General features: G+C 42.7%; 1 protein-coding gene and 1 long non-coding RNA gene across 6 annotated transcripts in view; one reads left to right on the plus strand and one right to left on the minus strand.

The window, feature by feature from the left end:
• ANKDD1A (ankyrin repeat and death domain containing 1A) overlaps positions 1 to 20738 on the plus strand; it is a 54966-nt gene extending 34228 nt beyond the window's left edge. For 2 of the 5 annotated variants that reach the window (XM_078151209.1, XM_078151208.1), the window contains 8 exons: positions 2572 to 2670; positions 4743 to 4841; positions 6269 to 6367; positions 9857 to 9955; positions 10731 to 10829; positions 12759 to 12854; positions 14035 to 14236; positions 18733 to 19536. In XM_078151209.1, the coding sequence (XP_078007335.1) occupies positions 2572 to 2670; positions 4743 to 4841; positions 6269 to 6367; positions 9857 to 9955; positions 10731 to 10829; positions 12759 to 12854; positions 14035 to 14236; positions 18733 to 19100 (1161 nt within the window). In that variant the 3' untranslated portion in view covers positions 19101 to 19536. The other 3 variants (XR_013485337.1, XM_020983538.2, XM_020983542.2) reach the window with 3 other exon arrangements.
• Positions 2290 to 9860, minus strand: LOC144456312 (uncharacterized). Its single transcript, XR_013485338.1, has 3 exons — positions 9646 to 9860; positions 8950 to 9067; positions 2290 to 2652 (listed from the first exon to the last, which is right to left on the minus strand). It is a non-coding gene; the product is annotated as an uncharacterized LOC144456312 (long non-coding RNA).
• Positions 20739 to 21564: the final 826 nt, after the last annotated feature.

Here is a 21564-nt window from a genome sequence, read left to right on the forward strand (position 1 = left end):
AGAGAGAGAGAGAGAGAGAGACAGAGAAGACAGAGAGAGACAGAGAGAGAGACAGAGAGAGACAGAGAGAGAGACAGAGAGAGACAGAGACAGAGAGAGACAGAGACAGAGAGAGACAGAGACAGAGAGAGACAGAGAGAGAGAGACAGAGACAGAGAGAGACAGAGAGAGACAGAGAGAGAGACAGAGAGAGACAGAGAGAGAGAGAGAAAGAGAGAGAGAGACAGAGACAGAGAGAGACAGAGAGAGAGAGAGAGAGAGAGAAGAGAGAGAGACAGAGAGAGAGAGAGAGAGACAGAGACAGAGACAGAGACAGAGACAGAGACAGAGATCACTGTGGACGTCAGTCATGGAAGGCTTTCTGGAGGAGCTGAGATCTGAGCTAGCCCTTCAAGGGTGAGTGGGACGGAGAAAGTGGACAACCAGGGGGGAATGTCATTTTTAAAGAAAGGAATGAGAGATGAAGAATAAGAAACATGACATGTGTGAGGAACCGTAAAGAGAGTGGCCTGATTTTTGTACGGAACCCCAGGAAACAGAGTAATCATTCCATCCCTGAAAGAGCCTGGGTTTTTCTGCCCAGGGAAGTCCCTGGCTCTCTTTCCTCCTCAGAGTTCACAGAGGTATCAAGAGCTAGTTCTGGGAATCATGAGACGTGGAATCTAGTCTTGGCTCTGCCTCTAACTGTGGTCATGGGAGAGGCATTTAGGTTTTCAGGGACTTCGTTTCTTCATCTGCAACAACAGGAGGTCAGGCCCCATTGGAAGTGGCCATGATGCCAGCACTCTCTTAGTTCACTGGATGTTGGGACAAAATGAAGCATTCACCAGTAATTGAACAGCTAATAGAAGGAGGCTTACTTTGCCAGGATACACAAGATAGGGCTCTCTGAACATGGCCACCCTCATCTATACATGGAAATGGATCTGATTATCAGGGCAGAACATGGTGAAGAATGTGGTGACTTGTGTGGTTGTCGGAAGTCCGCCTTGGTGTTGGAGGGAGAGGTCATTTAATGTGGGTAGGGCTTTTTATGTCCTTAAGTGACCAGAAGATGGAGCAGGAAAATAGGAGTCAGTCAGGTCCTGTTTCCAATTATTGTTGTTGATTCTTTTTCTGTCGTATTTACTCTTTGTAACCCCATTTGGGTTTGTTTGTGTGTCTGTTTTTTGGGGCAAAGATACTGGAGTGGTTTGCCATTTCCTTCTCCAGTTCATTTTCCAGATGAAGAAATAGGGTTAAGTGACTTGTCCAGGGTCACACAACTAGTAAGTGTCTGAGGCCAGATTTGAACTCAGGAAGATGAGTCTGTCTTATTCCAAGCTCAGCTCTCTATCCACTGCACCACCTAGCTGCCCTCATGTCTCCAATTAAGAAAAACTAATCCCTTCTGGGGAAGTGTGCTAAACCCATATTGTGGGGAAATATTGGTAGACATTAGTTCTGTCACAAGGCCCCTAATATGCCCAAATATTTGCAACAGCACTTTGCAAACTAGAAAAGAATTGGAAATGAAGCAGAGGCCCATCCATTGAGGAACGTGGTGCATAAATGTGATAGAATACGATTATGCTGAAAGAAGTAATGAGTATGACAAACACAAAGAAGGGGGGAAGATTTCTATGAATGGATGCAAAGCGTAGCAAGCAAAACCAGGAAAGCAGTATACACAACAGGGTCAGCCACAAATAGAAAAAAACAAATCGATTGTAATTGAATGCTGCAAGCTGCCAAACTTGGTCTCAAAGAAGAGGCAGGAGAAGGTACCTCCCTGCCTGCTTCTTGCTGAGGTGGGGGAGTCATGGGTGTGGCCCACTTCATGTGACATCTGATATGGTGGCTGGTTTTGCTGAAACTTTGCCTTTCTTCTTTGTTATGTGGGAATGGCTCCCTAGGAGGTAGAGAGATGAGGGGATACCTTAGGAAATGTAGGCGATATGCAATATTGCATCCCATTTATTTATAAAAATCATAGCTCAAGTTTATATTGCTTCATGGTTTACAGAGAAGGTGGTTTTAGTCATTTCATTTGTGTTGGAAGGTAGGCAGTACAAATACTGAGACGGTAGGTGGCGCTGTGGATAGAACACCTTGGAGTCAGGAAAGACCTCAGTTCAAATCTGGCCTCAGACACCAGCTGTGTGACCCTGGGCAAGTCACCTCATCCTGTTTGCCTCAGTTTCCTCATCTGAAAAATGAACTAGAGAAGGAAATGGCAAACCATTCCAGTATCTTTGCCAAGAAAACCCCAAATGGGGCCATAGACAGTAGATCACAACTGAAAACAAATCATCAACAACAAAAGGACAAATATTTTATTCTTGTTTTACTGAGAGCCCTGAAGATAAAGGTCATGCAGACGGTAAGTGCTGGAGCAGCAACAAAGCTCAGGTCCCCGGATCCTGAGTCCAGGGGTCTTTTTACTGCTCAGTGTTACCTCCCTATAAAATGGGTGGGTGGGACTGGGCAGTCTTTAAATAAGTCCCCGGGATGGAAGTTTTTTGATTCTTTGGTTAGCACGCAGAACTGCTCACCTGCTCATTCCCCACCTGAACTAGAATCTCTTTGCAGGAGGGGAACACGGCCCTTCATTTGGCAGCAAAGAATGGTCACTCTTCGGTGCTCCAGAGGATCATAGAGCTTGGGCTGGACCTAGAGGAGAAGAATGGGGTAAGTCAGGACACTTGCCATGGGCCCTGCAGACTCCCCCTTGCCCTGCGGTCAGTCTGAAGCCTTGGTTTCCCAAGCCAGCGTCCAGGTTTCCCCTCTCAGCTTTCATAAACATTCCCCTCTGTCTTAGCCCTGCTCTCCTTGTTCATTGACTTGTTAAAGTTTATTTATCCCTTAGAATACTGTTATATATGAATATATATGTTATATATATATATTTATATATATATATATATACACATTATATATAAAAAAACAGTGTTCTATATGAATACTAATGTTTCTAAGGCAGGGGCAGCTTTGCATCAGTAATTATAATGATAACAGCAACGACATTTATACTGCACTTACTATGTGCTAAGCACTTTACAAATCTCATTGGGTCTTCACAACAACCTGCAAGGCAGGTGCTATTATTATCCCCATTTTACAGATGAAGAAACTGAGGCGCACAGAGGTTATATGACTTGGCCAGGGTCACCCTGTTAGTAAGTAGCTGAGACCCGATTTGAACTCCAGTCTTTCTTCCTGACTCCAGGCCCAGCACTCTATCCACTGAGCCAACCTAACTGCCTCCTGAGGTGTGGGGGTCCTTACCCTCACCTTCCCTTCCTTTCTACCTATTCAACACTTAATTATGGTATCTGTAGGGCCTAGCAGAGTACCGGGAACATTGTAAGCATCTAAAAATGTTTGATTAATTTGTTGTTGTTCAGTCATTTTCAGTTGTGTCCGACTCTTTGTGACCCCTTTTGGGGTTTCCTTGGCAAGGAGTGGTTTGCCATTTTCTTCTCCAGCTCATTTTACAGATGAGGAAACTGAGGCAAACAGGGTTAAGTGACTTGCCCAGGGTCACACAGCTAGTAAGTGTCTGAGGCCAGATTTGAACTCAGGAAAATGAGTTGTCCTGACTCCAGGCCTGGCGCCATCTTGTATTTGTATTTGATTAGTGTATGATTAATCCTTTTGTTCTAAGGATAACCCTTGAGATATGGGGAATATTCTCCATGTTAGGGGGAATGGGATTTGTTTTCTAGTTCTGTCTTGCCCTCCTCCAAGTGGATGGAGTCTTGGAATTGTTTACACATGCATTGATGCAATAAAAAAAAAAATGTTGAGCACCTATGCTATGTAGCAATGCTGGCTATGTATGTAAGATATATGTGTATGATTGTATATGTATATATGTAATAAGGCTTATAGAGTTAGAGCCGGAAGGGTCCTTATCAGCCAACAAGCCTTCATTTTACAGGAAGAAAATGAAGCACAGAAAGGTTAGACTAGCCCAGAGTAACACAGGCAACACTCACCTAACGGGGGATGTGGGAAAGACACTGAAGTCAGGTTAAAACAATTCTTTACCCTCAAGGAGTTTATAGTCTAGTTAGGCAAATCCTGCTTGTATCTATGGAACGTTAAATAGCAGTGCCAACGCAAGGGCTGTCAGAAGGTGTGACTGGTTGTAGACCAGTGGAACAATCAGTCACCAAGCTTTAATTAAGCACCTACCTGTGTCACATACTGGGGAAACAAAGACAAAGTTAGGCCCCGCCCTCAGGGAGCTTACATTCTAATAGGAAAATAAGGGTCAGAGGACCCGGAAAGCCTTGTGGCTGGAGGAGTCAGGGAATGCTTTTTGGATGAAGTGGGACTTGAGCTGGCCCATAAAGGCAAAGTAGGTTTTGGATAAGCAAAGAGTAGGAGGGAGGGCATCCCAGGTGCTGGGAAGGTCACAAACAAAAGTACGGAGGTACAACTGACCGTAGCATGTGAATAGGAGGTAAGCAGATTAGAGACTTCCTGTTAAATTATGGGAAGTGATAATTATTCTAATCAGAGGTAAGGACTAAAACCTGTGATTTCACTAATATAGGAAACTCCTTCTGTCAATGAAGATCGTAACTTTCTCTGCAACTTAGAGTTTCCCAGAGCATTAAAGGGCTGAGTGCTTGTCTAGAGTCACACAGCCAGGGTATATCAGAGGCTGGAATTGAAGCTAGGTCTTTTCTGGCTTTGAAGCTGGATTTCTATTCGCTGTGACATGCTGCCATCATCTCTACCCTGTGTTTCAGGAAGGCTTGACTGCACTGCATACGGCCACTGAGGGAGGCCACTTGGACTGTGTGCAGCTCCTGATTCAGGCTGGCAGCAAGGTCAACGCCCAGACCCAGGTGACCCAGTCTGCCCTGTTTGTTTTCAGCCTGTTTGGCCACTGAGGACTGCGTATTGCTGACTTTGCCTGATGCTGCTTCATTCTCTGTCCCTTGGCCAGATGACAAATAGTTAAGGGTCATCAAAGTGAATGGCCAGATGAAGAGGCGGGTGCTTGATGTGAACAATTAGGTAACACAGGATTGCAGAGCCATACCTGGAATGGATCTTAAAGGCCATCTGGTCCAACCACTTCATTTTACAGATGAGGAAACTGAGGCCCAGAGGGGCTAGTGATTTGCTCGGTGTCACACAGGTAGTGACAGTGTTTAGCACAATGCCTGGCACAGAGTTGGCACTTAACGTTTACTGATTGACAAAAGCAAGATGGGAACCAAGATATCCTGTGACTCCAAAGGTGGTATTCTGGTTTTTCAGTGTCTTCCTAACACCCTATCTGATTCGCACGAGAAGTTACAAGAAAATGGGGACTTTTGAGTGTTTAAAGCAGCAGCAGCAGGAGGTCCAAACCCAGGCACCTGAACTGTTTTTAGAGCTTTGGGGTTTGGGGGTGGGTGGGCCTCTGGCCTGGGTTTGGGGCCACCAAGGATACCTGTCCCAGGCTGTGGTGCAGAATACTGCCAGGATTCCTACCAGAAGTCTCTAGACGGAGGCCACAGGGGCTAATTCTCCCTTGGACAGGGACAGGGAGGGGGAACATGACTTTGGCAGTAACAGATCCTAGAGTAAACTGGCCAGATTTACCTCTGGTGTGTATAGTGGTTCAGAAGACGAAAGCATAGGATTGACTTTGTCTATTCTGTTCAACTCCCCCATATCCCATCTTCCTAACACACATAGCATCCACGTACATGTACACACACAGACATGCACGCCTCTCTTTGAAGACGCTGGGAGGCAGGCTGTGGCCATGAAATGGAATGGAGTGAAATTTAACTGACTCCACAGGAATTGAACCCACAGTCTGTCTCATCAGTACTATAATCTAATGCAAAGGGAAAACTCAAAAGTATAGTAGAATTAACCCTGAATTCTGGGTAAGAGGAGCTGGGTTCAAATTCATTCATTCAGCATTTATTAAGCACTTGTTATGTGTGGTATTTGCTGGGGGAAATTCATAGATCAAAGAAGATGCAATCCTCACTCCTGTTCACCCGCCTGTCACTTTCAGTCAGCCAGTGAGCATCTTTAAGGTGCTTACTCTATACCAAGCACTGTGCTAAAGGCTGGGGAGTGATAGAAAAGTTAATAAAAACAGCCCCAGCTCTGAAGAAGCACACATTCTAATGGCGCAGGTGGGATGCAAGCTCAGAGGGAAGGGGCTAGCAGCCGGACGGATGGGGAAAGGCATAAACGGTAGCTACAAATGTTACTTTTTTAAAATACGAGGCCAAGAATCATGCTGTATTTCTGATATCTCCACTAGAAGCAAATGAACTGCCTTCACTATGCTGCCCTTCATGGCTTTGATGACATCGCTCAAGCTCTCATTGATGCTGGGATCAGCGTAGATGCTGCAAATCATGTAAGCTGTTTTTAAAAAAACTTGAAAATCTTACATGCAATTGGTGTTGAGTGTGTCAATAGTGGACAACTGGCTTAAGTTGCTACATTGCATAAAATCGAGTGGTAAAATATGCTGCTTTCCATGTGGTTTTTGGATCTTAGAAAACATGTCTAGCCTGACTCTATTTTATAAGAAAAGGAAATCATTATTTATAAAGTATTTTTAAATTAGCGAAGCTTTACTTACATTGTCTCATTTAAGCATCACTGTAATCCTGCGTGGTTGGTACTAAAGGTATTATCCTCACTTTACAGTTGAAGAAACAGGAGGAACACACTGCTAATAAGCATCAGAGTTGAGATCTGAATCCAGGTGTGTGTGTGTGTGTGTGTGTGTGTGTGTGTATATATAAATTTATATGTGTATATATGTATATATAAAAAGTACGTGTGTATATATATGTGTATGTAAATGTATATGTATAAATATAAAGTGTGTGTGTGTGTGTGTATATATAAATTTATATGTGTATATATGTATATATAAAAAGTACGTGTGTATGTATATGTGTATGTAAATGTATATGTATAAATATTAAATGTGTGTGTGCGTGTGTGTGTGTGCGTGTGTGTGTGTGTGTGTGTGCGTGTGTGCGTGTGCGTGTGTGTATATAAATTTATATGTGTATATATGTATATATAAAAAGTACGTGTGTATGTATATGTGTATGTAAATGTATATGTATAAATATTAAATGTGTGTGTGCGTGTGCGTGTGTGTGTGTGCGTGTGTGTGTGCGTGTGTGTGCGTGTGCATGCGTGTGTGCGTGCGTGTGTGTGTGCGTGTGTGTGCGCGTGTGTGTGCGTGCATGTGTGTGCGTGTGCGTGTGCGTGTGTGTGTATATAAATTTATATGTGTATATATGTATATATAAAAAGTACGTGTGTATATATGTGTATGTAAATGTATATGTATAAATATTAAATGTGTGTGTGCGTGTGTGTGTGTGTGCGTGTGCGTGTGTGCGTGTGTGTGCGTGTGCGTGCATGCGTGCGCGTGTGCGTGTGTGTGTGCGCGTGTGTGTGTGCGTGTGCGTGTGTGATCTCTCTGGTGTTAGGAGCTTCCGTTGAGAAGCTTTTCTGCCAAAGCAGAGCTGAAACATGTAATCTGAGGGCCATCTGGGGCACTGAGCCAGTAGGTGTCAGAGGCCGGCTTGCACCCAGGACTTCCTGACTCCAAGCGCAGCTCTGTGTCCAGGATGCCGAGCTGTTCCTCATAATACAGTCACTACTTCTACAGTGTCAACTCAAGGACGTCTGACTTCAGCTCTGTATCTTCAGTACGATAGTTAGGTTGTGAGGTAGATAGTGCCTGGCCTGAAGTCAGGAAGTCCTGAGTTCAGATCTTGCCTCAGACACTTACCAGCTGTGTGATCCTGAGCAAGTCACTTGACCCTGTTTGCCTCAGTTTCCTCATCTGTAACACGAGCTGGAGAAGGAAATGGCCAACCACTCCCGTATCTTTGCCAAGAAAATCCCAGTGGAGTCACACAGAGCTGGACACAGACTGAATAACAATCTTCAATACCTTGCACATAGTAGGTACTTAGTTAACACCTGTTGAATTGAATTGACTTAAGGGAAAACCAAACATAGTGAAAAGGGCGCCGCACCAGGAGCCTGATGACCTGTATCCCATTTTCTTGGGCAAGTCCCTTAAGAGTTTGTCAAATGCCTCATCCATAAACAAGGGGGTCAAGTGAGACCTCTTAGTTTCCTTTCAGCTCTGAAGTTCTGATTGAGTGGTCGACAGGATCACTAACTTGAAGTTTGTGAAGAGCTTTTTAAGGAAAAGGGGAAATCTTTCCTGTAGAATACTATACTAAAGGAAAATAAGTTAGAGCAGGGATTAGACCAAAAAAAAAGGATCAGAATAAGCATTTATTTATTAATATTTTTATTAATGGATTTATAATCAGAGTAAGCATTTATTTAATAAACACCTACTGTGTGCTAGGCACTGCGGATACAAAGGCAGAATTGAAACAGTCCCTCTCCTCAAGGAGCTAACCTTTTATTGGGGGAATCAACACATATAAGAATATGCAAAAATAGATTTCATAAATCCAAGATAACTGGAGAAAAGAAAGACTACTGCTTGGGGATCAGGAAAGGACCCAACATAAGATGAGCTTTGAGGGACTTTAAAGACTCTGAAAAACTTCTTGATTACCTGGGTGATCAAACACAGAAAAGGAAAGTGCAGTCCCCACCTCTAGAAATTTTCCAAAAGAGACCTCGACGAATATAGTTTAGGTATCACAGCAGGGAAACAAAATGAGACTAGGTTAGATGAACTCCTTGGGGTCCTTCTAGCTTGAGTTTTTTGGACTTTTGGACATCAGAAGAGGGTGAAGTAGTAGTAGTAGTAGTAGTAGTAGTAGTAATAGTAATTAGTAGTAGTAGACAAAGAAGATGACTAGGTCTTTCTCACTTTTATCATCATCATAACCAACAAATGTGGTACCTGCTATGGTGCTAAAAGTGTAAGGGTCTAGTTGGTTATATAGGACATACACGTAAAAAGAAAATATATGTTACCTTGTATTGTTATGAGGCTTCATGGGGCTGTTAGGATTCAAGTGGAGTCTTGACCATCTTGAATGAGAGTGGAGGGTGGGGGTGGGTAGCAGATGGTATTGTCGGCAGGTAATAATGCCTAGGGTGAAAAGTATATGGTACATTCTGGGTATAAGGGAACTAGTCTGGCTAAAGTAGAATGCACACATGGCAGAACAGTAGGAGATGAGATCAGAAGGCTTTGGGATGTGGGATTAATTCTGGAGGGGTTAAATTGTAAAGGGCTTTAGTCCATTTTCCCCTTAACTGTTAATCTCAAGAGTGTGGCTACAACCTCTCCAAGACATAGTTCCTTCATCTATATAATAAGGTGGCTGGACTAAATGCCTTAAAGGTTTTTTTTCATTCCAGTTTTAGATGCTATAAATCTATGATTTTAATTCCATTAGTCCCATGGTGAGCAGCTGGGAGCAGAGAGGTATTATATTACTGAGCATGGGGGCACACATCTGTAAACCCTACTAGGGTAGGCTGAGGCCAGTGGATGGCTTGGGGGTAGGGGGTTCTAATTGCTAATGCAATTAATTACATGTGCACCAAGTGCTACACTAAGCCCCTGAGAGGAGGGGGCCATCAGGCTAAGGAGGGGCAACAGTTCAAAGCTTAAGATTCTGTGCTTATGGGCAGTAGGACCGGGCCCAAGAATTAATGCTGTACCTCAAAAAAACAACCAACCAGGGGCAGCTAGGTGGCACAGTGGATAGAGCTCTGGCCTTGGAGTCAGGAGGACCTGAGTTCAAATCCAGCCTCAGACACTTCATACTTTCTAGCTGTGTGATCCTGGGCAAGTCACTTAAACCCATTGCCTAGCCAAAAAAAAAAGAAAGAAAAAATAGAATTCTTGGGCTCACTCGTGATTTCTTCACAGCAAAACGCATCTCCCATCCATACCGCGGTGCTGAACAACTTCCCTTCCGTGGTCAGACTCCTCATCGAGGCAGAAATCGACCTTGATGTCACTGACAATGTAAGCTTTTCTAAGGGCAGCCCTTTGCAGATGCTAAGTGACCAGTGATCATCTTGCTATTTGGAGTTTGGCGGGTTCACTGCTTGATGGCATGGCTTTGTCTTGGGAATATTTTCTTCCCCTTTTCTGGGACAAATTTTGTTTCCATTCATAAAAATCTATTTTCTCTCCCTCCAACATCCCACTTCCCACCCCCATTTGAGAAATCTCAGCCAAAATGTAATTCTAAGTAATTTTTGGAGGAAAAACGACCAACTTACTATTAAAATGTTGGTTCACTTATAAATATGGTTGCTTTCTGACTCTTAAGCTAGCTATTACAAGTCGTTAAACATGCAGGGTCTTTAATCTGGAAGTGGGATGGTTTATTCCATTTGGGCGCTGGCTGTTTGCCTTAGGCAGGTGCTTGTGAGAGCCTTGCTCTGTCAGTAGCCAAAGACCACATTCTGATCCCAGGGACTTAAATCTTGCAAGGAGAGAATGTGTTGAGGCCGAAGGTGCTGGCTGTAAAGGGGCTCCAGATAAAAACCTTCTCTTTGTCTAGTTATCTTTTTTTGCTAATTTACAAATTTCTTTAAGCGAGCCTACAGCAAAGGGATTTTTTTTTAACCTCAAGGCCTAATCAGAGTGCCAATGGCCAATTCAAAGCTTGGCTTCCTTAGTTCAGGGCCCCCGTGCTGGATGGCCCAACTCACTGCTCTACCATTACATCCCAAGTTTAACAGCTTTTGCTCTGAAATCCATTTCTCATTTTTCATGTTATTTTCTCAAACAGAGGCAACAGACGCCCCTCCACATTGCTGCTGAGAATGCGAGACAAGACATAGCAGAAATGATCCTCCTCGCAGGAGTGAACTTAAATTTGACAGACAAGGTGGATTCTCCGCTCATACTCCTGTTATTAAGGCACTGACCCTTCACTTGCTGCCCAGAGCCAGGTCTCATGGAGATACACCAAAAGTTACATACTCTGGCAAGCAATCATTTAGGCTCAGCTCTCTGTGTAGGGACCATGAACCCTTTTGATATCACTGAAATATAATTAAAATTACTATCAAGTGCAGCCCCGCAGAGGGACAGAGGGGTGGAGGTGATGGGTGGAACAACATACAACATTATGTGTGGAAACGGAGTGAGAGTCGACATAGGCCAGGGCTTTTTCGTCTTTTTTTGTGTCCTGGATCCCATCTCACAAAGATGTTTTAAATGCATAAACTAAAATACCAGCAGGTGGTGCAATGAATAGAGTGCCAAGCCAAAGAACTCATCTTTGTGAGTTCAAATCCAGCTGCAGACATTTATTAGCTGTGTGACCCCGGGCAAGTCACTTAACCCTGTTTGCCTTAGTGTCCTCACCAGTAATGGCAAGGCACTCCAGTATCTCTACCAAGAAAATCCCCAAAACGAGTAACGAAGATTTGGACATAAGCGAAAAAGAACTGAACGTCAAAATACATAAGATAACAGAGGAAACCAATTACACTGAAGTAGTTATCAAATTATTGAAGAAAGCAGCTGAAACTTACAAGTATGAGCCTCATTTTTTCTTAATACCAGACGTTCCACCTGCTGCCTCAGTGAGTCACTGTGCATGTCCAGTGGCCTCTACAATCACAACCCATGGGATCTATCTATTGTATAAACTAGCACTGAGGTGGGGTCTTTCACTATTTAATTGGGAAATACATCAGGATCATAGATTTAGGGTTGGAAAGTACTTAATAGGCCTTAGACTCTAGCCTAAGGGAAACCAAGACTAAGTTAAGTGACTTGCCCAGGGTCATTCGTTCATTAAATAACAATACAAGGCAGTATATGATGAAATGTAAGTGCTGAATTGTGTGATAAAGCCTCTAAGTCACAAAAGAATTTAAGGAAGGGATGGATCATTGTCACCTGTGGTAGGTGGTCATGGGAAACTCCATTTTGGATGGCCTTAAAGGATGGTGGAGCAGGGGGGAGGACAGTGAGGATATGATGAGTAAAACATTACACATCTTCTTAGTAGAGGTGTGAGCCATTTTATCACAGCTGTCCCCAGTAAGCAAAGTCCCAGAGGCTTTCGAGGCAGGGAAGAGGTGAAGAGCACTGTCCAAAGGACTAACTGAGGTATTCCAGCATTCGTAGCTTGTTCAAATTAACTCACATTGCAACCTTTCAGCAGCTAGGTGGCATAGGGGGCTTGACGTTAGGAAGACCCAAGTTCAAATTTGGCCTCAAACACGTACTGGCTGTGTGACCCTGGGCAAATCACTTAACCTTTCTCTGCCTCAGCTTCCTCAACTGTAAAATGGGGATAACACCACCTACCTCCCAGGGATTGTTGTGAGGATCAGATATCTGCACAACACTGTGCCTGGCATATTGTAGGCCCTATGTAAATACTAGACAGTGTTATTGTTTTGAAAATGCATTTTGTGGAGACATCATTATTTACATCACGCTACTTATTAGCTGTGTGACTTTGGTGAAGTCATTTTAGATCCCTGTTCCTATTTTCCCTTCTCTAAAAAAGGGATAACTTGCATTGTAATACCAAAGAGGGTTGTTCGTAAGGAAAATGCTCTATAAACCTTGAAGTGGTATAAATGATGTCTATGAATGTGAATATTCTTACTTGAAAACTTTTTAAACATCTAATATCATACCTAAAGAAACCTCTCATTTTCCACTCCCTAGTATAAGCAGGAAATGTTGTCTTTTCAGTGAAAGGGGTTTACAGAGTATACTAAAAATAATCTCACATCTTCATTTTATATAAATAAATATAGTAATGCCATTTGTTCTTTCCTCTTAATTCTAGCAAGGAAAAACATCATTGGATGTCGCTGCTCGTGGCAACCACATCAGCTTGGTAGATATGATCATAAAAGCAGATCGATTTTACAAATGGGAACAGGTAGGAAAGTTCCTCATTGTTGGTGTGTGGAGAACAACATGAATTAGGTTTCAAGATGGAACCTGGCTACAGTCAGCTATGGTCAACCAGTACTGCCTCCAAGTGGTGATGGAAGAGATGCACGTGCAGGTCAGGGACAGGAAAAAGAAACAGAAAATGGCATGGCCACCAACTATGCTCACTCCTCCCACTTTAACAAACTGCCTTGAATGAATGAAATGTGCTTGTGGAATGGCAGTGTCTTGCTTTAGACCCTGCAAATCAGATCCATCAAAGTGCTTCTAACACTAGGTTTCTAGGTTTGGAAATCAGGGCAGCTGAGGCAGAAGAGTAGGGACTGGCATTGTGGTCCATCAGTTGACAAGATCCAGGTAGAGTTTAGAAGGCAGGGATCAGAAATGAGGACTACAGGTATCATCCTCATTTTACAGAGGAGGATATGGAACTTCAAAGGATAAAAGATTTGTCTGAGTTGCCTGATATCACAGGATAGTAACAACAGAATCAGTGACACCATCTTGAAAATGAGCCAATTCCTATCTCATGAAGCCTCTTTTTGGGGATGGGAGCCGGCCCAGGACAGAGAAATGGTAAATGGGGATAACACCTGTAGATCTTTATTTCACAAAAGGCTTTGCAAACATCAAAATCCAATGCAAATATCAGCTGTTATTAGGATGACTTATTCATTTCGGCAAAAAAAAAAATCATAAGACTAAATTTACACCTAATTTCTTTCAATATTTTATTGATGCACTTTTACATTACTTTCATTTCCCAAGGCCTCCCAATTGTTTTCCTTAAAGCCTCTTCTGTTTAAAATGTCACAGAACATACATGATCATATGAGCTATAATGAATTCCATATGGGGGGGGTATTCAAGCCCAAACTAGATAGCTACTTGCAGAGACAGCACAGAAGGAATTCACAGACCAGGGGTGTCTTCCATGGCCTCCCCTGGAGGCAGGGAGGTGGAAGATGGTTTGCAGATGAAGTGTGGTGCCAACAGCCACTGTGGTCCCATGACGGGAATTACCCTCCCCCAAGCAGAAAGCTGGGACACGCAGCAGATTGTTTCTAAACATTTCTTTTCTGGCCAAGCAGACTCTTGTCCCATGATTTCCTCCTGACAGGCTATTTGCATTTTTCACATCACCAGCTTCTATTCTGCCGCTGCAGGACAACCTCAGAACTGATTCTGACTCTTGGGCTGTGAAACCCTTAACCTTTAAGCAGGACCATGGGGTGGAAACCCAGCACATCCGCTCAGTAATGTGGTGCTTGGCCACCAAATACCTCAAGCACAACGACTGGAAGAAGCTGGCACATCACTGGAAGTTTACTGATGCACACATTCGTGCTATTGAACAGCAATGGGCAGGTACTGATTACACACAAACCTATGTTTCTGGGGGAAACTTTTTTTCCTGTGATGCAGTGGAAAGAACAGTGAAAGGCAGTTCAAGAGGCCTCAGTTCTGGTTTCCTCTTTGTACCTGTTTTGGCTGTCTGACCTTGAGCAGGTCACTTGCCTTCTTCTCTGGGCCCTTACAACTTGAACCTTTCTAATTAGGGGACCCCTGAGCATGAGAATAATTTCTTTCTTTCTTCTTCTTTTTTTTTTTAAGTAAGGCAATTGGGGTTAAGTGACTTGCCCAGAGTCACACAGCTAGGAAGTACTATGTGTCTGAGGCTGGATTTGAACTCAGGTCCTCCTGACTCCAGGGCCGCTGCTCTATCCACTGCGCCACCTAGCTGCCCCAAGAATAATTTCTTCCTCCTTGGCTTTCTCCTGGCACCTTGTACCTAACATGGACTTGCCTCAGGTTACACTCTATTATAGTGATGTGTGGGTGTGTCTTATTTTCTTGGGTGAGTACAGCTGTGACCCGACAGAGTCTAACAAAACATTTGTTGAATGATCTGGGTCTGCCTTAGAACCAACATTCTTCTGGGCAGTAGGACTGAAACAGGCTAGCTCATGACTGACATGTAGTTATGAAGAAACTTAATTTATTTTGGTAAAAGTTTCCCAACCCCTCCCCCACCAGCATTTAAAAATAAAACACCCAGTTTTTCTAAGCCTGTGCTGAATTTAACTGTTACAAAAAAATTTCCAGTTCCACTTATAGTTCTTAAAAAGTCATAAGTGGAAGAAATTTTACCATGCAGATTTCTCTGCTTCCTGCAGCCTAGTAAAATGGTAATATATAATAGTTATATATACAAATGAATTTTTACAAAAATCTGTATTGATTTTATGGTTAAGATGAAAGCTGAGCAGATACTCTGAAAGAAACTCAGTGTGGAGGTAGTGATAATCAACATATGTGTATATACACATTTTATGTATATATATAAAAATAAGATATATATTTGTATGTATATGTTTTTAATATGCAGACACATCCCATACTGCCAGCCTCTCTTATTGACTAACGGCTAAATGAAGAGAAGGAGTGAGTCAGGTGGGAATTTGAAAAGTGTCTGTATATTTCCTCATTTAATAAGCATTAGCACACCTTTGGTACTGACATGTCAGCAAGCTACAGCTCTCTTGCTATAGCCCAGTTCTGGTAAGGTGGTGCTAGTGAGACTAATTTCATGCCACAAGCCTCATCTCCCATTCACCAGAATCAACTACCGACTTCATCTTAGGCAGCGACATTATTAAGCACTCCATAAATGAAAAGTGGTTCTCTTTACAACACTTTTACAGATGTTCTTTGATATAAGCCTTGTGATGACCCTGTGCTTCAGGAAAGGCTGGTCTCAACCCATGTTATAACTGCAGAAACGAAGGCCTAGGAAAGTGAAATTACTCAGTGGCAGCACAGCAGACCTCAACCCAGGTCTCCAGGTTCCAGATGCAGACTGTCTCTCTTCTCTCCCCTTTCCCCTGCTATTTCCCATTATGGCCTGACTGAGAACAAGGCATTAACTAGCCTTTGAAATGACATGTACAACATCCAACAACGAGGTGGTTTTGGGCCAGGATGCAAACTGATGAACAATTCCTTCTCGGTGACGCTGCTGCCTAATTTACCTTCTCTTCCCAAACGTCCTCATTTCTGCTGGGGGAGTCACCTTCAAGTCACCTAGATGCAGAAATCTGGAGCCATCTCTGATGCTTCCCACTCCTTCATACTCCACATACAATTACTATTTTTTTAAATTAAATCTAACAAAATTCTATTTTCTCTCCCTCATCTTCAATTAAAAAACCACCACCACCCAATGACCCTTGCAACAAATATGCATAATCCAGCAAAACAGATTCCAGCTCTGGCCACATCCCCAGACCTGACACCTTCCCCCGTCAGAAATCAGGTGGCAGGATTCATCATCAGTCCTGTTGATCCCACATCCACAACACCTCTTACATCTGCTATCACTCATTCAAGCTTTTACCACTCTTTGACTGAATTACTGTACTAACTTCCTAATTTATTTCTTCATCTCTAGTTTGTCCCCATCCTTCACAGAGCCACCAAAATGATCTTCCTAAAAAGCACAAATTTTGACCCATTATTCCCCTCCTCAAAAAATGTCAGTGGATCCCAACTGCCTCTAGGATAAAATACACATTCCTTAAAGAGGCACTGAAGGCTCCATTCTAGCTTTCCAGCCCTCACATTATCTTTCACTATTGTATTGCATCAGAACAAGACAAGCTGTCCATCTCCCACCTCCAGGTATTTGCATCAGCCATCCTGCATGGTTGAAGTATACTCCCTCCTCCTCTCTACCTCTTAGATTTTGTCTCCAGGATTAGTTCAGGTACCACCCGTGATGTCTTCCTTAATCTCCACAAGCTGTTGCTGTTTTCTCCCTCCAAATAGCTCCCCAAACACTTTCATCTCTCCCTCCTTTGCCCCTTCTACTACTTTATATAGTATAGCTTCTGTACATGTACTACATCTCTTCTCAGTAGAACGTAAACTGGGAAGCACAGATTGTTTCCTTTTTGAATTCTCCGTACTGACTACAGTCCTTTGAACACATGGTAGGCCTTCAAAGCAAAATAAACTTTTGTCTATGGGGTCCCTGTACATATTTTGAAGGACTAGTATAGTAGAGGAAATGTACGAAGTGTATCAAATGAAGATAAGTTCTGGTGACGGGTCTGTGGGCTTAGCCAAAAAGTTCAGTGATAGGTGTGGTTTGTCTGTAATGACCTGTAAAAGGGATCCTTCTATTGGGAAAACATGGCTCCCAGAAAACCAGAGCACCCAATTTAACGACTGCATACCCTGATGCCCTTTCCAAATGGTGTTTTCTAAGTATCTAGTTCACATCGCTGGGTCTTGTAGGGGATACAGAGATCTAAGTCAGGATCCTTGTTCTTGAGGCACTTAATAGTGTATCAGGGGGGACAACACCCCTCTGGAAAAGTTGAACCAGAGTTAAATAATTATAAGGCTCTGTATGCTAAGTACTAAATAAATGGCACCAATTATAGAGGCTGTAAAAGCTCAAAAGAAACAAATGGTCAAAGGATATGGTCAACAAATTATAAACATATGAAAAAACTGTCCAACCTCACCTGTAACCAACTAAAATGAAAACAGCTGAGGCATATATGCACAACTAATTGAAGTGGCAACAATAAAGAGGACAAAAGGCTGAGGGTGGGACTGTAGGGAAACAGCCCAGACGTGGCTAATAGCACCAACGGTCTAGGAAGTACCTAACAAAAATAATAAAACTGACATCAAATTATCTCCATCATCCCACTGCTGGAGATGTGCCCCCAAGAAACACTCCTAATAGCTGCATTCTATGCCACTAGCAGAAAAAATCCTGTCAACAACTCAGATGCCTCGTGACTGAAGAAAGGCTGAGTAAGCTGTTACACATCAATGTACCTGACTATTAAGAGTAACAAATATGGGGACTGTAAAGAAACCTGATAAACTATACACTACACAAAATAATACAAAGCAGAACAGCACACACACAATGACTACAAAAACCACCTCATTTCCAAAAATAAATCATGTAACACTGGTGTCAAACACATGGCCCTTGTGGCCTAACACTGGTGAGTGTGACCCAAACCAGATTAAAATGTAATTGGGAAATATTTAACAAAAAGAACAAAAATACAACACAACAATGTTAACATGTGGTTTTCCAGGTCCATATGTGGCCTGTGGGGATCCTTCCACACACGTTAATGGCCCCCATTTCTATCTGAAGGTAACCAAGTAGCACAGTGAATACAACACCAGGCCTCAGAGTTGGGAAGACTCTGGGTTCACTTTCCTGAAATCTGGCCTAAGACACTTACTAGCTGTGCGACCCTGGACAAGTCACTTAACTGTTTGCCTCAGTTTCCTCATCTATAAAATGAGCTGGAGAAGCAAATGGCCACCCAATCCAGCCAAGAAAATTCCAAATGGGGTCACAGAGACTCTAAAATAACTAAACAACAGAATTTCTATTTGAGTTTGACACCCCTGCTCTCACACAGATATGACAGTGCTGCTGAGAAGCTGATATTGTTATTTGTGGTTGAGCACATTTTTGTTATAGTTTGGGATTGAGTGCTAAGTTTTAACAAAGTAGTCTCATTGTAAAAATTATTCTAAAAGAAAGTTCAGGGGAAGAGATTCCTGCAGGCTGAGGTGATCGCAGAGACTCATGGGATTGAGGTCCGTGGAAGACCTTGACCTTCATGGAGGGACTTGCTTTCCCCGAGTGGCTCATACAGCGGCTGTATGAGCTACCTAGGGAAATGAGCTTCGTGAGAGGCGTCTTTTCATTTTCCTTTAAGAAGTTGTTGGACAGCAGCTGAAAACAAACAGACTCACATGGCTGCTGGCAGCTGCAAGTTATTGCTGAGTTTTTTCTTCCTGTTCTCCATTGTCATCAGGCACTAAAAGCTACCGGGAACACGGCCACAGAATGTTGCTTATTTGGCTCCACGGTGTAATCATGGCAGCTGAAAACCCAAACAAAGGGCTATACGAAGGGCTCGTGGGAATTGGCAGAAGAGATCTTGCTGGTAAAATACATGCTCAGCAAATCTGGCTAAGTAGAGCAATGGCATCCCTTGGCGAATCTGATAATTCAATTGCTTTTCTACACAGCTCCATAGGTAGTGGCCTTGGCAGGGCCAGCTTGAATCTGGACCACCACCAGGTGTCCTTAGGATGCATTTACAAAGGGAATTCGATACAAGGCATCGGGGCACCCAGCTGGGAGAAGGCTAGATATGGGTCTAAATCCTGGTTCTGCTGATTCGTTCTGGGGTGACCTTGGACAAGTCAAGCGCTATGAGCTGTTTCCAAATGAACCTCATTGAATTCTGGTGAAGATGAGGTCATTTTTCTTAGGTTTTTTTTGGGGGAGGGCAGGGCTGAGGAGGCTTAGGAAGGGCATACATTTTTTATAAGAAGGTTTTGTAGGTACTACCTCTCTGTTGCTTTTCCGGTAGGCTTTCCCCTCCTGCTCTCCACTCCTATATTTCTGTATGGCGGTATTTTCCTCTTATTCAGAAATGCAACTATAATATTCCTTCCCTTATGAGTCAGATTATACACACAAGTGTTTAATCTGTCATTTGGGTGAAGAAAGTAGAATAAAGAAAGAAGAGTAATAGGTTTCAGGTCATTAAAATAAAATCCGTTCTGAGAGGTAGATCAGACCCTTCCAACACCAAATTCCTTGTCTTCTTTTACAGAAAGCATCAGAAAGAAAGCAAATGCAGATTCCAGTTCCTCCAAGAAGTGCACAATGATGTGACCTGGCCCAGGGGAAGCTAGTGGAGCAGTCCTCCAGAAAGTAGCTACTGTTTTATGGCTCTGTGACACCATTTCTCACTGACCCTAGAACCTCAAGATCAGCAGCAGGGAAATCTCCTGCCAGTAGCCTCTTCCCCCAGGGTTGTGCAGGGATTTGTTTTACTTCTCCTCAGAAACCAGTCACTGTAAATAGCTGCAGGAATAGCTTATGGGATACACTGGGCTTTAGAATCACACAAAATTGACCACTTTGGTTTTATTAGTGCTGTCTGCTTACCCCACAACCGTTACTATTTATAAGCTAGTTTGTCTATTTTATAAAATTTGGAAGGGAGTACACTCCTTGTTAATTGCAATTCAAGAATATGGCTTTTCTGAGTTTTGCTAGAAGAGGACTGGTTAGGACAGGCTGTTATGAATTCTCAAGTATTACAGAAAGAAAAGGCTAGAAAAAATTACAAAGGCCATTTTGAATCTACCAGCTCCAACATTTGTGAAAATCAGAGCTACACAGCTGTGTAAGAATTTAGAAATGTGGCCTGAAAATTACATATGTCCAATTTTTGCTTTATTGCATAATAACTCCACAGAGGGAGATTAGGGGGATTACTTCTTAGGAAAGTAAATTCATTGGCAACGAATTAAACCTTTTTCTGTTGGCAAAAGTTGCCCATTAGGGCAAAGGTCCAGAGAAGAGAAAGAGACTCAGAATTTAGGGCTTGAAAGAATCTTCAAGGAATCATCTAGTTCAAACCCTCCCTCCCCTTTTTCATAAACATGTAAAGAAACTGATCCCATGGCCAGTTAGCAGAGCAGGGACTAGGATTTAGGTCCGATGCATCATCCAATTTACATGTAGTTGGGAGGAAAGTGTATTCTCTCATAGGTGGTTCCCTCCCCGAAATACAAAAAGACCTCTGGGCAAAAGGCGGAGGGCTCAATGCAAGAATGTGATTTTGCCTTGAGTGCTGGCCATGTAACCATATGCAGACATTGAGTTCTCTGGGCTATATGTGTCAGACAGTACTTAGATCATAAGGAATTCAGATCTCCTAGTAAGATGAGTTTTAGAAATGAAATTTTCTAATTTTTTAAAAAAGAAAAAGCTATTAAATAAAACAAACTTTAAATTCAAGACTAACATCTTGGTTGGCGGTTCTATAGTAAAATTTTGAGTTGGACGAGTGTTAATTAATTCATCAAACACAACAGCTACTCTGAACCTCCTCTCAGCTCCACTGACAAGTATTTATTAGCAGCATCTGGTTGGGGAGAAAAGGTGATTCTCAGGCAAATGATGCCAACAGTACTGGCCCAAAGAGCAGCTCACGTCAGCATTATTGTTCCCGCTGGTCTTCTGTCCACTACACCATTTCTAATTCTTGCTCAGAGATGACTTTTCCGTTGTATACTTGGGCTTTTCAGAAAATGACACCTGAATATAAATGAGGGCCTATATATTTTCCTGCGTTGTCTGTTGTAGTCATATTAGTTATTCCTGAGAGAAATCCACCACAATTCACATTTCCCAATAGCTGGGGATTAGATCTTTAGTTCTCTTCACCTTGTATTAATAAATGAGAAGTCACTGCTTGGGAAAAGCAGAAAACTGTGAGTAACATCATAAAAACTATGCATTATTCTCAGTGGCTATCCACAAAAAGGAAGCCTTTTTAGCTTGTGCAAATGTACAACATAAGTAGGCTATCAAAACAGAAGCCATCGGCTGCCATTTACCCTCTATAGCCACCAAGAAAACAGTAAGAACCACTGTGTTGATCCCTGCATTTGAGAAGGCACCATCGAGAGGCTCATTTCATAACTACTGTGGCTATTTCACACCATTTTTAATCATGTGCTTTACATGCCCTTTTAACAGACTCAGGCCCCCTCCATAATGATTCTGAAGCACAATGTTCTAATAAGGGGGAAACAACTCAGCTCAAACTTTCCTTTAATTA

The sequence above is a fragment of the Phascolarctos cinereus genome, unplaced genomic scaffold, assembly GCF_003287225.1.
Source record: "Phascolarctos cinereus isolate Bilbo 61053 unplaced genomic scaffold, phaCin_HiC Scaffold_3;HRSCAF=262, whole genome shotgun sequence".
In the NCBI taxonomy this organism is placed as follows: Eukaryota; Metazoa; Chordata; class Mammalia; order Diprotodontia; family Phascolarctidae; genus Phascolarctos; species Phascolarctos cinereus.